The sequence below is a fragment of the Mustelus asterias genome, unplaced genomic scaffold (genome assembly GCF_964213995.1).
Source record: "Mustelus asterias unplaced genomic scaffold, sMusAst1.hap1.1 HAP1_SCAFFOLD_1401, whole genome shotgun sequence".
Classification (NCBI taxonomy): Eukaryota; Metazoa; Chordata; class Chondrichthyes; order Carcharhiniformes; family Triakidae; genus Mustelus; species Mustelus asterias.
In genome coordinates this window covers 56,910-75,000 of record NW_027591346.1, presented here as the reverse complement: position 1 = coordinate 75,000, position 18,091 = coordinate 56,910, and the positions used below count along the sequence as shown (strand labels likewise).

The 18,091-nt window shown below is 51.1% G+C and overlaps 1 protein-coding gene across 1 annotated transcript in view; it reads right to left on the bottom strand.

The window, feature by feature from the left end:
- LOC144488241 (insulin-like growth factor 1 receptor) overlaps positions 1-18,091 on the bottom strand; it is an 83,326-nt gene that overhangs the window by 11,151 nt on the left and 54,084 nt on the right. Inside the window, 4 exon segments of the mRNA XM_078206277.1 lie at positions 750-909; positions 8,705-8,815; positions 11,050-11,279; positions 15,323-15,390. Of these exon segments, the coding sequence (XP_078062403.1) occupies positions 750-909; positions 8,705-8,815; positions 11,050-11,279; positions 15,323-15,390 (569 nt within the window).

Sequence of the window (18,091 nt, the reverse complement as noted above, 5' to 3'; positions counted from 1 at the left end):
TTCACAAGAATGATCCCTGGAATGAAGAGCTTGTCGTATGAGGAACGGTTGAGGACTCTGGGTCTGTACTCGTTGGAGTTTAGAAGGATGAGGGGGGGATCTTATTGAAACTTACAGGACACTGTGAGGCCTGGATAGAGTGGACGTGGAGAGGATGTTTCCACGAGTAGGAAAAACTAGAACCAGAGGGCACAACCTCAGGCTAAAGGGACGATCCTTTAAAATAGAGATGAGGAGGAATTTCTTCAGCCAGAGAGTGGTGAATCTGTGGAACTCTTTGCCGCAGAGGAGGCCGGGTCATTGAGTGTCTTTAAGACAGAGATAGATAGGTTCTTGATTAATAAGGGGATCAGGGGTTATGGGGAAAAGGCAGGAGAATGGGGATGAGAGAAACACAGTAAGAAGTTTAACAACACCAGGTTAAAGTCCAACAGGTTTATTTGGTAGCAAAAGCCACACAAGCTTTCGAGGCTCGAAAGCTTGTGTGGCTTTTGCTACCAAATAAACCTGTTGGACTTTAACCTGGTGTTGTTAAACTTCTTACTGTGTTTACCCCAGTCCAACGCCGGCATCTCCACATGATGAGAGAAACATCAGCCGTGATTGAATGACAGAGCAGACTCGATGGACCGAGTGGCCTCATTCTGCTCCTGTGTCGGATGGCCCTTCTCTGTTCTGGTGAGATGCGGCCTGGGCTTCTGAGGCCTTCCTGGTTGTTGTAACCCCAGTGAGTCGGGCTGATTCCCTACCTCCGATCTTGACTGTCAGATCCTCGGTCACCATGCAGTTCCGGGCAGCCAGGTCGCGATGCACAAATTTCTTTGCGTTGAGATAGGCCATCCCATCGGCGATCTCCCCCGCCATCTGCATCATGTCCTTCAGGGTGGGAGGGAGGAGATCTTGGTTATTCTGACGGGGAAGAGGGGGAGAGAGTGAGTGAGAATTGTAACGGCAATGCGGGCCTCACGCTGTTTACACGGTACCCGTAAACCACTCGCCATCCCGACTTGGAAATATACCGGCCGTTCCTTCACTGGGGTCAAAATCCCGGAACTCCCTCCCTAACAGCGCTGTGGGTGTACCTACCCCACACACGGGGGACTGACTGATGTCCAATAACAATCCTGGAACTCCCTCCCTAACAGCACTGTGGGTGTACCTACCCCACACACGGGGACTGACTGATGTGCAATAACAATCCTGGAACTCCCTCCCTAACAGCACCGTGGGTGTACCTACCCCCACACACGGGGACTGACTGATGTCCAATAACAATCCTGGAACGCCCTCCCTAACAGCGCTGTGGGTGTACCTACCCCACACACGGGGACTGACTGATGTCCAATAACAATCCTGGAACTCCCTCCCTAACAGCACTGTGAGTGTACCTACCCCACACACGGGGACTGACTGATGTCCAATAACAATCCTGGAACTCCCTCCCTAACAGCACTGTGGGTGTACCTACCCCACACACGGGGACTGACTGATGTCCAATTACAATCCCGGAACTCCCTCCCTAACAGCGCAGTGGGTGTACCTACCCCACACACGGGGGACTGACTGATGTCCAATAACAATCCTGGAACTCCCTCCCTAACAGCACTGTGGGTGTACCTACCCCACACACGGGGACTGACTGATGTCCAATAACAATCCTGGAACTCCCTCCCTAACAGCGCTGTGGGTGTACCTACACCACACACGGGGACTGACTGTTGTCCAATAACAATCCTGGAACTCCCTCCCTAACAGCACTGTGGGTGTACCTACCCCACACACGGGGACTGACTGATGTGCAATAACAATCCTGGAACTCCCTCCCTAACAGCACTGTGGGTGTACCTACCCCACACACGGGGACTGACTGATGTCCAATAACAATCCTGGAACTCCCTCCCTAACAGCACCGTGGGTGTACCTACCCCCACACACGGGGACTGACTGATGTCCAATAACAATCCTGGAACGCCCTCCCTAACAGCACTGTGAGTGTACCTACCCCACACACGGGGACTGACTGATGTCCAATAACAATCCTGGAACTCCCTCCCTAACAGCACTGTGAGTGTACCTACCCCACACACGGGGACTGACTGATGTCCAATAACAATCCTGGAACTCCCTCCCTAACAGCACTGTGGGTGTACCTACCCACACGGGGACTGACTGATATCCAATAACAATCCTGGAACTCCCTCCCTAACAGCACTGTGGGTGTGCCTACCCCCCCCACAGGGACTGACTGATGTCCAATAACAATCCCGGAACTCCCTCCCTAACAGCACTGTGGGTGTACCTACCCCCACACACGGGGACTGACTGATGTCCAATAACAATCCCGGAACTCACTCACTAACAGCGCTGTGGGTGTACCTACCCCACACACGGGGACTGACTGATGTCCAATAACAATCCCGGAACTCCCTCCCTAACAGCACTGTGGGTGTACCTACCCCACACACGGGGACTGACTGATGTCCAATAACAATCCCGGAACTCCCTCCCTAACAGCGCTGTGGGTGTACCTACACCCCTGCGGCGGGTTCAAGATGGCGGCTCACCCACCACCCTCTCGAGGGGTAATTAGGGATGTGTGATAAACGCTGGGCCCGCCCAGCGACACCTACATCCCCAGGAAAGGATAAAACAATATTTCTCTCAATGATGTCCAAAATCGGAGGTTTTTTTTAAAACAGGAAGTGGGCCCAGCAGGAGTCTGGGAAGGTTTTTGGAGGGTTTAAAAGTAGGCCGCACTTTTGAGCGGGCAGCGTCGTTAGCGGGCAGCAGAGTGAGCAGGAGGCAGAGTGAAAGCTGTAGGGCTTTGGCTCACAGGGCTTGGGCAGAAAGGGCGAGCAGGGGTGAGTTAATTCATTTTTTGCTGTTTCTACCTGGTACTGGCAAGGTATCTAGAGAGGATGGGTGTGAAGGCAGTGCTATGTTCCTCTTGCACTATGTTCGAGGTGAGGGACGACGTCAGTGTCCCTGCTGATTACACCTGTGGGAAGTGCACCCATCTGCAGCTCCTCCAAAACCGTGTAAGGGAACTGGAGCTGGAGTTGGAGGAACTTAGGATCATTAGGGATGCAGAGATGGCCATAGACAGAAGCTTCAGGGATACAGTTACTCCGAGGAATGAAAATAGATGGGTGACGGTGAGAGGGGCTGGGAGGAAGCAGTCGGTGCAGGGATCCCCTGTGGTCGTTCCCCTTAGCAATAAGTATTCCGCTTTGGATACGGTTGAGGGGGACGACATACCAGTGGTGAGCCGCAGTGAGAGAATCTCCGGCACTGAGTCCGTCCCTGTGGCTCAGGAGGGTAAGGAGGAGAGCGGGAGGGCAATAGTTATTGGGGACTCGTTAGTTAGAGGGATAGATAGGAGGTTCTGTGGCAGCAAAAGAGACTCGAGGATAGTTTGTTGCCTAGCGGATGCCAGGGTCCGTGACGTCTCGGACCGTGTTTTCCGGATTCTTAAGGGGGAGGGGAAACAGTCACAAGTCGTGGTGCACATTGGTACCAACGACATAGGTAAGAGAAGGGACGGGGATTTAAAACAGGAATTTCGGGAGCTGGGCTGGAAGCTGAGAGCAAAGACAAAACATGTGGTCATCTCTGGTACGCTACCGGTGCCACGTGATAGCGAGTTGAGGAACAGGGAGAGAGTGCACTTAAACATGTGGTTGCAGGGATGGTGTAGGAGGGAGGGTTTCAGATACGTGGATAATTGGAACACGTTCTGGGGAAGGTGGGACCTCTACAAACAGGACGGGGTGCACCTGAACCAGAGGGGTACCAATATCCTCGGAGGGAAATTTGCTACGGCTCTTCAGGGGGATTTAAACTAATTTGTCAGGGGAGTGGGAAAAGGAGTTGTAGTCCGGAAGTCAGTGTTGAGGGTGGTGAGATATTGGGGAAGGTATCAAGGTCAAGGGTGGGTACCGGTAGACAGGAAGATGGGTTGAAGTGTGTCTACTTCAATGCAAGGAGCATCCGGAACAAGGTGGATGAACTTGGGGCGTGGATTGGTACTTGGGACTACGATGTTGTGGCCATTACGGAGACGTGGGTAGAACAAGGACAGGAATGGTTGTTGGACGTTCCGGGGTATAGATGTTTCAGTAAGTGTAGGGAAGCTGGTAAAAGAGGTGGAGGAGTAGCATTGTTAATCAAGGATAGTTTAACGGCTGCGGAAAAGCACTTTGAGGGGGATATGCACATTGAGGTAATATGGGCTGCAGTTAGAAACAGGAAAGGAGCGGTCACGTTGCTAGGAGTTTACTATAGGCCCCCAAATAGTAATAGAGATGTGGAGGAAGAAATTGCTAAGCAGATTATGGATACGTGTGGGGGTCACAGGGTAGTTGTCATGGGGGACTTTAACTTTCCAAATATTGATTGGAACCTTTGTAGGTCGAATAGTTTGGATGGGGCACTTTTTGTGCAGTGTGTGCAGGAGGGTTTCCTGACACAATATGTGGATAGGCCGACAAGGGGTGAGGCCACATTGGATTTGGTACTGGGAAATGAACCGGGCCAAGTGTTAGATTTGGTTGTGGGAGAGAACTTTGGAGATAGTGACCACAATTCGGTGTCTTTTGTTATTGCAATGGAGAGGGATAGGGCCGGACGGCAGGGCAAGGCTTACAATTGGGGGAGAGGTAATTATGATGCGATTAGGCAAGAATTAGGGGGCATAAGATGGGAACAGAAACTGTCAGGGAAAGGAACTAATGAAAAGTGGAACTTTTTCAAGGAACAAATACTGGGTGTCCTTGATAGGTATGTCCCTGTCAGGCAGGGAGGAAATGGCCGAGTGAGGGAACCGTGGTTCACAAAAGAGGTGGAATGTCTTGTGAAAAGGAAGAGGGAAGCTTATGTAGGGATGAGGAAACAAGGTTCAGATGGCTCGATTGAGGATTACAAGTTAGCAAGGAATGAGCTGAAAAAGGGGCTGAGGAGAGCTAGGAGGGGACATGAGAAGTCCTTGGCGGGTCGGATCAAGGAAAACCCCAAGGCTTTTTACTCTTATGTGAGGAATAAAAGAATGACCAGGGTGAGGTTAGGGCCGGTCAAGGACAGTGGTGGGAACTTGTGTATGGAATCAGTAGAGATAGGCGAGGTGATGAATGAATACTTTTCTTCAGTGTTCACCAAGGAGAGGGGCCATGTTTTTGAGGAAGAGAAGGTGTTACAGGCTAATAGGCTGGAGGAAATAGATGTTCGGAGGGAGGATATAATGGCAGTTTTGAATAAACTGAAGGTCGATAAGTCCCCTGGGCCTGATGAAATGTATCCTAGGATTCTTTGGGAGGCGAGGGATGAGATTGCAGAGCCTTTGGCTTTGATCTTTGGGTCCTCGCTGTCCACGGGGATGGTGCCAGAGGACTGGAGAGTGGCGAATGTTGTTCCTCTGTTTAAGAAAGGGAATAGAAATGACCCTGGTAATTATAGACCGGTTAGTCTGACTTCGGTGGTTGGTAAATTGATGGAAAAGGTCCTTAGGGATGGGATTTACGACCATTTAGAAAGATGTGGATTAATCCGGGATAGTCAGCACGGATTTGTGAAGGGCAAATCGTGCCTCACAAATTTGATAGAATTTTTTGAGGAGGTAACTAGGTGTGTTGATGAAGGTAGGGCGGTTGATGTCATATACATGGATTTTAGTAAGGCGTTTGATAAGGTCCCCCATGGTCGGCTTATGATGAAAGTAAGGAGGTGTGGGATAGAGGGAAAGTTGGCCGATTGGATAGGTAACTGGCTATCTGATCGAAGACAGAGGGTGGTGGTGGATGGAAAATTTTCGGACTGGAGGCAGGTTGCTAGCGGAGTGCCGCAGGGATCGGTGCTTGGTCCTCTGCTCTTTGTGATTTTTATTAATGACTTAGAGGAGGGGGCTGAAGGGTGGATCAGTAAATTTGCTGATGACACCAAGATTGGTGGAGTAGTGGATGAGGTGGAGGGCTGTTGTAGGCTGCAAAGAGACATAGATAGGATGCAAAGCTGGGCTGAAAAATGGCAAATGGAGTTTAACCCTGATAAATGTGAGGTGATTCATTTTGGTAGGACTAATTTAAATGTGGATTACAGGGTCAAAGGTCGGGTTCTGAAGACTGTGGAGGAACAGAGAGATCTTGGGGTCCATATCCACAGATCTCTAAAGGTTGCCACTCAAGTGGATAGAGCTGTGAAGAAGGCATATAGTGTGTTAGCTTTTATTAACAGGGGGTTGGAGTTTAAGAGCCGTGGGGTTATGCTGCAACTGTACAGGACCTTGGTGAGACCGCATTTGGAATATTGCGTGCAGTTCTGGTCACCTCACTATAAGAAGGATGTGGAAGCGCTGGAAAGAGTGCAGAGGAGATTTACCAGGATGCTGCCTGGTTTGGAGTGTCGGTCTTATGAGGAAAGGTTGAGGGAGCTAGGGCTGTTCTCTCTGGAGCGGAGGAGATTGAGGGGAGACTTAATAGAGGTTTATAAAATGATGAAGGGGATAGATCGAGTGAACGTTCAAAGACTATTTCCTCGGGTGGATGGAGCTATTACAAGGGGGCATAACTATAGGGTTCATGGTGGGAGATATAGGAAGGATATCAGAGGTAGGTTCTTCACGCAGAGAGTGGTTGGGGTGTGGAATGGACTGCCTGCAGTGATAGTGGAGTCAGACACTTTAGGAACATTTAAGCGGTTATTGGATAGGCACATGGAGCACACCAGGATGATAGGGAGTGGGATAGCTTGATCTTGGTTTCAGATGAAGGTCGGCACAACATCGTGGGCCGAAGGGCCTGTTCTGTGCTGTACTGTTCTATGTTCTATGTTAACCCTCGCAACCCTGGCGAAATCCAGGCAGTTCATATTTTCTCCAGAATAGGGCAGCACAGTGGGTTAGCGCTGCTGCCTCACAGCGCCAGGGACCCGGGTTCGATTCCCGGCTCGGGTCACTGTCTGTGTGGAGTTTGCACGTTCTCCCCGTGTCTGCGTGGGTTTTGTCCCACAGTCCAAAAAAGATTAGATGGATTGGCCGTGCTAAATTGCCCCTTAGTGTCCAAAGATGTGTAGGTTGGGTGGATTGGCCGTGCTAAATTGCCCCTTAGTGTCCAAAGATGTGTAGGTTGGGTGGATTGGCCATGCTAAATTGCCCCTTAGTGTCCAAAGATGTGCAGGTTAGGTGGATTGGCCATGCTAAATTGCCCCATAATGTCCAAAGATGTGCAGGTTAGGTGGATTGGCCATGCTAAATTGCCCCTTAGTGTCCAAAGATGTGTAGGTTGGGTGGATTGGCCGTGCTAAATTGCCCCTTAGTGTCCAAAGATGTGTAGGTTGGGTGGATTGGCCATGCTAAATTGCCCCTTAGTGTCCAAAGATGTGCAGGTTAGGTGGATTGGCCATGCTAAATTGCCCCTTAGTGTCCAAAGATGTGGAGGTTAGGTGGATTGGCCGTGCTAAATTGCCCCCTAATGTCCAAAGATATATAGGTTAGGTGGACTGGCCATGCTAAATTGCCCCTTAGTGTCCAAAGATGTGTAGGTTGGGTGGATTGGCCATGCAAAATTGCCCCTTAGTGTCCAAAGATGTGCAGGTTAGGTGGATTGGCCATGCAAAATTGCCCCTTCGTGTCCAAAGATGTGTAGGTTGGGTGGATTGGCCATGCTAAATTGCCCCTTAGTGTCCAAAGATGTGTAGGTTGGGTGGATTGGCCATGCTAAATTGCCCCTTAGTGTCCAAAGATGTGCCGGTTAGGTGGATTGGCCGTGCTAAATTGCCCCTTAGTGTCCAAAGATGTGTAGGTTAGATGGATTGGCCGTGCTAAATTGCCCCTTAATGTCCAAAGATGTGCAGGTTACGTGGATTGGCCATGCTAAATTGCCCCTTAATGTCCAAGGATGTGTAGGTTGGGTGGATTGGCCATGCTAAATTGCCCCCTAATGTCCAAAGATGTGTAGGTTAGGTGGATTGGCCATGCTAAATTGCCCCTTAGTGTCCAAAGATGTGTAGGTTAGGTGGATTGGCCATGCTAAATTGCCCCTTAGTGTCCAAAGATGTGTAGGTTGGGTGGATTGGCCATGCTAAATTGCCCCTTAGTGTCCAAAGATGTGTAGGTTAGATGGATTGGCCGTGCTAAATTGCCCCTTAATGTCCAAAGATGTGCAGGTTAGGTGGATTGGCCATGCTAAATTGCCCCATAATGTCCAAAGATGTGTAGGTTAGGTGGATTGGCCATGCTAAATTGCCCCATAATGTCCAAAGATGTGTAGGTTAGGTGGATTGGCCATGCTAAATTGCCCCTTAGTGTCCAAAGATGTGTAGGTTGGGTGGATTGGCCGTGCTAAATTGCCCCTTCGTGTCCCGGTATCCAATTTTTCTCCCCATCCAACACCACTTTAAAAAAAACTCAGATGATCTGGGTTTGTGGGATTTTGCGGTGTAGCAATTGGCTGCTGTGTTTTCCTCCAAGCGGCCGCGCTTGCAGAATGTGCCTGATTGGCTGTGACACGTTGAGGGACATTGGTCTTGCTATGTGAGTTCTCTCTATCTGGATGAGACTACAGCCGAGTATCATGGTCACAACTTGTCCGGTTCAGGTGTGAACTCCTGATGCCTTCTCCCCAACTCCCACCACCATTGCATGGCCATCGTCACCTCTTGGATCAGAGTTATACTGCAGGATGTTTGAAAGGACGCGGGAGGGGAATGCCAGTACCTCAGATCCCAGACGCAGCGAACGAAGGTGACTCTTCAGATCCCCGCGGACCATGAGCTCCATGATGACCAGGGTGGGCTGGCCCTTGGAGACCACCCCCAGCAACCTCACCTGTACGCAAGGAGCAGAGAAATCCGGTCAAGAACACTCGAGAAGCTCGACACCATCCAGGACAAAGCAGCCCCGCTCGATCGACACGCTGACCACAAACACTCACTCCCTCCACCCCCGACACAGCCGTGTGAACCATCTACAAGATGCCACGCAGCGACTCACCAAGGCTCCTTCAACAGCACCTTCCAAACCCGCCACCTCTACCATCTAGAAGGACAAGGGGGGGGGCAGCAGACACATGGGGAACACCCACCGCCTGCAAGTTCCCCCTCCGAGCCACTCACCATCCCGACTTGGAAATATATCGGCCGCTCCTTCACTGTGGCTGGGGTCAAAATCCCGGAACTCCCTCCCTAACAGCAGTGTGGGTGTACCTACCCCACACACGGGGACTGACTGATGTCCAATAACAATCCTGGAACTCCCTCCCTAACAGCACTGTGGGTGTACCTACCCCACACACGGGGACTGACTGATGTCCAATAACAATCCTGGAACTCCCTCCCTAACAGCACTGTGGGTGTACCTACCCCACACACGGGGAGTGACTGATGTCCAATAACAATCCTGGAACTCCCTCCCTAACAGCACTGTGGGTGTACCTACCCCACACACGGGGACTGACTGATGTCCAATAACAATCCTGGAACTCCCTCCCTAACAGCGCTGTGGGTGTACCTACCCCACACACAGGGACTGACTGATGTCCAATAACAATCCTGGAACTCCCTCCCTAACAGCACTGTGGGTGTACCTACCCCACACACAGGGACTGACTGATGTCCAATAACAATCCTGGAACTCCCTCCCTAACAGCACTGTGGGTGTACCTACCCCACACACAGGGACTGACTGATGTCCAATAACAATCCTGGAACTCCCTCCCTAACAGCACTGTGGGTGTACCTACCCCACACGGGGACTGACTGATGTCCAATAACAATCCTGGAACTCCCTCCCTAACAGCACTGTGGGTGTACCTACCCCACACACGGGGACTGACTGATGTCCAATAACAATCCTGGAACTCCCTCCCTAACAGCACTGTGGGTGTACCTACCCCACACGGGACTGCGGCGAGTTCAAGATGGCGGCTCACCCACCACGTTCTGGAGGGGCAATTAGGGGTGGGCAATAAACGCTGGGCTTGGCCACTAATGCCCACATCTTGAGAATTTACGGGTGATACAGTGGGTTAGCACTGCTGCCTCACAGCGCCAGGGACCCGGGTTCGATTCCCGGCTCGGGTCACTGTCTGTGTGGAGTTTGCACATTCTCCCCGTGTCTGCGTGGGTTTCCTCTAGGTGCTCCGGTTTCCTCCCACAGTCCAAAGATGTGCGGGTTCGGTGGATTGGCCATGCTAAATTGCCCCTTAGTGTCCAAAGATGTGTGAGTTAGGTGGATTGGCCATGCTAAATTGTCACTTAGTGTCCAAAGATGTGCGGGTTAGGTGGATTGGCCATGCTAAATTGTCACTTAGTGTCCAAAGATGTGCAGGTTAGGTGGATTGGCCATGCTAAATTGCCCCTTAGTGTCCAAAGATGTGTAGGTTAGGTGGATTGGCCATGCTAAATTGTCCCTTAGTGTCCAAAGATGTGTAGGTTAGGTGGATTGGCCATGCTAAATTGTCCCTTAGTGTCCAAAGATGTGTGGGTTAGGTGGATTGGCCATGCTAAATTGTCCCTTAGTGTCCAAAGATGTGCGGGTTAGATGGATTGGCCATGCTAAATTGCCCCTTAGTGTCCAAAGATGTGTGGGTTAGGTGGATTGGCCATGCTAAATTGCCCCTTAGTGTCCAAAGATGTGTGGGTTAGGTGGATTGGCCATGCTAAATTGTTCTTTAGTGTCCAAAGATGTGCGGGTTAGGTGGATTGGCCATGCTAAATTACCTCTTGGTTTCAGGGGGATTAGCAGGGTAAATATGTAGGGTTATGAGGATAGGGCCTGGATGGGATTGTGGTCGGTGCAGACTCGATGGGCCGAATGGCCTCCTTCTGCACTGGGGGGGTTCTGTGACGAACGCAGTGAAGTGAGGTGATGCTTTGTGCAAAGTGTGAGGACATGGCCACACTTAACCAGACGGGGAGACAGACGGTAACCCCAGCCAGCCGACACTAGCTGGGAGCCAGATACTGGGCGTCTAGACGGGCAGCAGAGGTTTAGCAAGAGTGTTCCACCCCCCCCCCCCCCCCCCCACTCCCCCGAAAGCGTCACACCGGAGATCCCATTACCACATGGTAGCAGTCAAAGGCCTTCATCACCGAAGCTTCCTTGAGGAACTCGATTCGCTCACGCCTGGTGGCCGACTCGTTCACCGTCTTCAGGGCCACTCGAGTCTGAGCTTCGCCCCTCACCACCAGCTTGGCAATGCCCTCGTACACCATCCCGAAGGAGCCCTGGCCCAATTCCTTGATGATGGTGATAGTCTCTCTGGGGACCTCCCACTCATCAGCAACGTACACTGTGGGGGTCGGGGGGGTGGGTGGGGGGCAGGAGGAGGGAGGAAAAGGGTTAGAACGTGAGTACTGACATTACAGAGAATCCGCTCACCGCGAACAGGCCATTCGGCCCCTCTGCTCCCACCCTGGTATCCCCCCTCTCTATCATCATCTCAATCCCCACCACCACATCCTTCCATTCCACTCACCAACTTTTACAGATGCACCATAGAAAGCATTCTTTCCCTGGTTCCCCCCACGCCGACACTATGATTAAGAAAGCCCCACCAACGCCTCTACTTTCTCAGAAGACTAAGGAAATTTGGCATGTCCGCTACGACTCTCACCAACTTTTACAGATGCCCCATAGAAAGCATTCTTTCTGGTTGTATCACAGCTTGGTCTGGGCTCCTGCTCTGCCCAAGGCCACAAGGAACTACAAAAGGCCGTGAATGTAGCCCAATCCCATCACGCAAACCAGCCTCCCATCCATTGACTCTGTCTACACTTCCCGCTGCCTCGGGAAAAGCAACCGGCGTAATCAAGGACCCCCCACGCACCCCGGACATTCTCTCTTCCACCTTCTTCCTTCGGGAAAAAGATACAAAAGTCTGAGGTCACGTACCGACCGGCTCAAGAACAGCTTCTTCCCTGCTGCTGTCAGACTTTTGAATGGACCTACCTCACATTAAGTTGATCTTTCTCTACACCCTAGCTATGACTGTAACACTACATTCTGCACCCTCTCCTTTCCTTCTCTAAGAACGGTATGCTTTGTCTGTATAGCGCGCAAGAAACAATACTTTTCACTGCATACTAATACATGTGACAAAAATAAATCAAATCAAATCCCTATTATAGGAAGGATATTATTGTGGTGAACCATTGTTGGTTCCCACCAGGTAGTGCTGAGCCAGGGTCTGGCCAGTACTATGAGTCTGTAGATATGTTACTGTTGGGGTTAGGGTTGGGCTGTTCTACATGTTGCTGTTGGGGTTAGGGTTGGGCTGTTCTACATGTTACTGTTGGGGTTGGGGTTGGGCTGTTCTACATGTTACTGTTGGGGTTAGGGTTGGGCTGTTCTACATGTTGCTGTTGGGGTTAGGGTTGGGCTGTTCTACATGTTACTGTTGGGGTTAGGGTTGGGCTGTTCTACATGTTGCTGTTGGGGTTGGGGTTGGGCTGTTCTACATGTTACTGTTGGGGTTGGGGTTGGGCTGTTCTACATGTTGCTGTTGGGGTTAGGGTTGGGCTGTTCTACATGTTACTGTTGGGGTTGGGGTTGGGCTGTTCTACATGTTACTGTTGGGGTTAGGGTTGGGCTGTTCTACCTGTATTATAGTTATTATGGTACATCCCAGTCGGGCTCCGCCTCCTGGGAGAGGTATAAAGGTCACTGCTCTGTCTGGGACCCCTCAGTCTGGGATCGTGTATTATATATGGTAGCTCTATTGTAGTAGTCAATAAAAGCCTTTATTTCCTCGAGCATCTCGAGCCTCGTGAGTTATATCGCGCATCAGTTATTAAACCAGAAAGAGTGCAGAAAAGATTTACTAGGATGCTACCGGGACTTGATGGATTGAGTTATAAGGAGAGGCTGGATAGACTGGGACTTTTTTCTCTGGAGCGTAGGAGGCTGAGGGGTGATCTTATTGAGGTCTATAAAATAATGAGGGGCACAGATCAGCTAGATAGTCAATATCTTTTCCCAAAGGTAGGGGAGTCTAAAACTAGAGGGCATAGGTTTAAGGTGAGAGGGGAGAGATACAAAAGTGCCCAGAGGGGCAATTTTTTCACACAGAGGGTGGCGAGTGTCTGGAATGAGCTGCCAGAGGCAGTAGTAGAGGCGGGTACAATTTTGTCTTTTAAAAAGCATTTAGACAGTTCCAAGGGTAAGATGGGTATAGAGGGATATGGGCCAAATGCGGGCAATTGGGACTAGCCTCGTGGTTAAAAACTGGGTGGCATGGGCAAGTTGGGCCGAAGGGTCTGTTTCCATGCTGTAAACCTCTGTGACTCTATCATAGGTGCAGAATGAGGCCACTTGGCCCATCGAGTCTGCTCCGTCATTCAATCATGGCTGATATTTTTCTCATCCCCATTCTCCTGCCTTTTCCCCATAACCCCTGATCCCCTTATTCATCAAGAACCTATCTATCTCTGTCTTAAAGACACTCAATGACCCGGCCTCCACAGCCTTCTGCGGCAAAGAGTTCCACAGATTCACCACTCTCTGGCTGAAGAAATTCCTCCTCATCTCTGTTTTAAAGGATCGTCCCTTTAGCCTGAGGTTGTGCCCTCTGGTTCTAGTTTTTCCCGCTAGTGGAAACATCCTCTCCACGTCCACTCTATTCAGTGACTCCCCCCTCAGCCTCCACCCCCTTCTGAGGTAGGGAGTTCCAAAGTCACACAATACTCTGCAACTATTTAGGACCTTATGAGCTTCAATCGAGTTACCCCTCCTCTCCCTGCTCACACTGCTAAACTCCAGTGGAAACAAGCCCAGTTTGTCAAAAGACAACAGGGATGTGTTGTTGCAATTATACAGGGCCTTAGTGAGGCCACACCGAGAGTATTGTGTGGAGTTTTGGTCTCCTTTTCTGAGGAAGGATGTTCTTGCTCTCGAGGGAGTGCAGCGAAGGTTTACCAGGCTGATTCCGGGGATGGCGGGACTGATGTATGAGGAGAGATTGACCAGGTTAGGATTGTTTTCGCTGGAGTTCAGACAAATGAGGGGGGGATCTCACAGAGACTTATAAAATTCTAACAGGACTGGACAGGGTAGATGCAGGGAGGATGTTCCCGATGGTGGGGGGAGTCCAGAACCAGGGGTCACAGTCTGAGGATTCGGGGTAGACCATTTAGGACGGAGGTGAGGAGACATTTCTTCACCCAGAGAGTGGTGAGCCTGTGGAATTCATTCCCACAGGAAGTAGTTGAGGCCAAAACACAGATCAGCCATAGAATCATAGAATCCCAACAGTGCAGAAGGAGGCCATTCGGCCCATCGAGTCTGCACCAACTCTCTGAGTACCTCACCCAGGCCCTATGCCCACCCTATCCCTGTAACCCCACACATTTACCAGGACCTAAAACCCACACATCTTTGGACACTAAGGGGCAATTTAGCACGGCCAATCCATCTAACTTGCACATCTTTGGACACTAAGGGGCAATTTAGCATGGCCAATCCATCTAACCTGCACACCTTTGGAGTGTGGGAGGAAACCCACGCAGACATGGGGAGAATGTGCAGTCTCCACACAGACAGTGACCCGAGCCGGGAATCGAACCTGGGTCCCTGGTGCTGAGAGGCAGCAGTGCTAACCACTGTGCCACCACCCCGATTTTATTGATCAGAACAGGCTTGTATGTGTTTGTGTGTGTGTGTGTGTGTATCGATTTGATTTGATTTATTATTGTCACCTGTATTGGGATACAGTGAAAAGTATTGTTTCTTGCGCACTATACAGACAAAGCATACTGTTCATAGAGAAGGAAAGGAGAGGGTGCAGAATGTAGTGTTACAGTCACAGCTAGGGTGTAGAGAAAGATCAACTTAATGCGAGGTAGGTCCATTCAAAAGTCTGACAGCAGCAGGGAAGAAGCTGTTCTTGAGTCGGTCGGTACGTGACCTCAGACTTTTGTATCTTTTTCCCGACGGAAGAAGGTGGAAGAGAGAATGTCCGGGGTGCGTGGGGGGGCGTCCTTGATTATGCCGGCTGCTTTTCCCCGAGGCAGCGGGAAGTGTAGACAGAGTCAATGGATGGGAGGCTGGTTTGTGTGATGGGAGTGGGCTACATTCACAACTTTGTGCGTGTGAGTGTGTGTGTGTGTGTGCGTGCGTGCACCTGTTTGTATGTGTGTGTGTATATATGTGTATCTGTGAGTGTGTGTGCGTGCGCGCGCATGTCCGCGTGTGTGTGTGTGTGTGCATCTGTCTGTATGTATGTGAGTGCGTGCGTCCACGTGTGTGTCAGCTCGTATGGAAAACCCGGGGTAAAAGGACAAGGGAGCTGGAATATCGGTAGTAGACTGGAAGAGAGCCCACGACCCAGTTACTTACTGTCTGCAGTGTTGAAGTATTCCGGGTTAACTGACATATAGAGGGTGCCGTTGAGAAAACCATTGATTCTGTTGGGGAGAAGACAAGGCAAGATTTCACATGGTGAAAGAACAACAACTCGCTGCATTTAGATAGCAACTTTGATATCGGCATTGCACCCCAGGGGGCTTCACGGGGAGTTAAAGCAGACAGAGATTTCACACAGAGTCTTGGTTCCCTTATCGAAGGAAAGATTTTGCATTCATTCGTGGGACACGGGTGTCGCAGGCTGGGCCAGTGTTTATTCGCCATCCCTAATCGCCCCTCGAGAAGGCGGTGGGTGAGCCGCCATCTTGAACCCGCTGCAGTCCCCGTGTGTGGGGTAGGTACACCCACAGCGCTGTTAGGAAGGGAGTTCAAACATTCTTATTAGACATCAGTCAGTCCCCGTGTGTGGGGGAGGTACACCCACAGTGCTGTTAGGGAGGGAGTTCCAGGATTGTTATTGGACATCAGTCAGTCCCCGTGTGTGGGGTAGGTACACCCACAGTGCTGTTAGGGAGGGAGTTCCAGGATTGTTATTGGGCATCAGTCAGTCTCCATGTGTGGGGTAGGTAAACCCACAGTGCTGTTAGGGAGAGTGTTCTGGGATTGTTATTGGACATCAGTCAGTCCCCGTGTGTGGGGTAGGTACACCCACAGCACTGTTAGGAAGGGAGTTCCGGGATTGTTATTGGACATCAGTCAGTCCCCATGTGTGGGGTAGGTACACCCACAGTGCTGTTAGGGAGAGTGTTCCGGGATTGTTATTGGACATCAGTCAGTCCCCGTGTGTGGGGTAGGTACACCCACAGTGCTGTTAGGGAGGGAGTTCCAGGATTGTTATTGGACATCAGTCAGTCCCCGTGTGTGGGGTAGGTACACCCACAGTGCTGTTAGGGAGAGTGTTCCGGGATTGTTATTGGACATCAGTCAGTCCCCGTGTGTGGGGTAGGTACACCCACAGCGCTGTTAGGGAGCGAGTTCCAGGATTGTTATTGGACATCCGTCAGTCCCCGTGTGTGGGGTAGGTACACCCACAGCGCTGTTAGGGAGGGAGTTCCAGGATTGTTATTGGACATCCGTCAGTCCCCGTGTGTGGGGTAGGTACACCCACTGTGCTGTTAGGGAGGGAGTTCCAGGATTGTTATTGGACATCAGTCAGTCCCCGTGTGTGGGGTAGGTACACCCACAGTGCTGTTAGGGAGGGAGTTCCAGGATTGTTATTGGACATCAGTCAGTCCCCGTGTGTGGGGTAGGTACACCCACAGCGCTGTTAGAGAGGGAGTCCCGGGATTTTGACCCCAGCCACAGTGAAGGAACGGTCGATATATTTCCAAGTCGGGATGGTGAGTGGCTCGGAGGGGGAGCTTGCAGGTGGTGGGTGTTCCCCATGTGTCTGCTGCCCCCCCCTTGTCCTTCTAGATGGTAGAGGTGGCGGGTTTGGAAGGTGCTGTTGAAGGAGCCTTGGTGAGTCGCTGCGGTGCATCTTGTAGATGGTTCACACGGCTGTGTCGGGGGTGGAGGGAGTGAGTGTTTGTGGTCAGCGTGTCGATCGAGCGGGGCTGCTTTGTCCTGGATGGTGTCGAGCTTCTCGAGTGTTGTTGGAGCCGCCCTCATCCAGGCAAGTGGAGATTGTTGTTGGAGCCGCCCTCATCCAGGCAAGTGGAGATTGTTGTTGGAGCCGCACTCATCCAGGCAAGTGGAGATTGTTGTTGGAGCCGCACTCATCCAGGCAAGTGGAGATTGTTGTTGGGAGCCGCACTCATCCAGGCAAGTGGAGATTGTTGTTGGAGCCGCACTCATCCAGGCAAGTGGAGAGTGTTCCATCACACTCCTGACTTGTGCCCTTGCAGATGGTGGACAGGCTTTGGGGAGTCAGGAGGTGAGTTACTCTCCGCAGGAGAGTATTTATATGGCTGGGTCCAGTTCAGTTTTAGGTCAATGGTAACTCCCAGGATGTTGATAGTGGGGCCATTCTGTGATGGTAACACCATTGGATGTCAAGAGGCGGTGGTCTTCAATGGTGATGGTCATTGCCTGGCATTTGTGTGGCACGAATATCCTGGCACAGGAGGCAGTCCAGAGGAGATTCACTCGGTCGATCCCGGGTAGGGAGGGATTATCTTACGAGGAGAAGTTGGGCCTGTATTCATTGCAGTTTAGAAGAATGAGGGGTGACCTTACTGAGACGTATTGGATTCTCGGTGGGGGGAGTGGACAGGGTAGACGCTGAGAGGTTGTTTCCCCTTGTGGGAGAGTCGAGAACCAAAGGGCAGAATCTCAGAGTAAGGGGGTCACCCAGTGAGGACACAGATGAGGAGGAACTTCCTCACTCAGAGGGGAGTGAATGTGTGGAATTCTTTCCCGCAGAGGGCTGTAGAGGCTGGGTCATGGAGTCTGTTCCAGGCTGAGACAGACAGATTCTTAACCTGTCAGAGAATCACAGAATCTCTACAGTGCAGAAGGAGGCCATTCAGCCCATTGGGTCTGCACCGACCACAATCCCACCCAGGCCCCATCCCTGTCACCGCACATATTTTACCCTCCTAATCCCCCTGACACTAAGGGTCACTTTACCATGGCCAATGCACCTAACCTACACATCTTTGGACACTAAGGGGCAATTTAGCATGGCCAATCCACCTAACCTGCACATCTTTGGACACTAAGGGGCAATTTAGCATGGCCAATCCACCTAACCCACACATCTTTGGACACTGAGGGGCAATTTAGCATGGCCAATCCCCC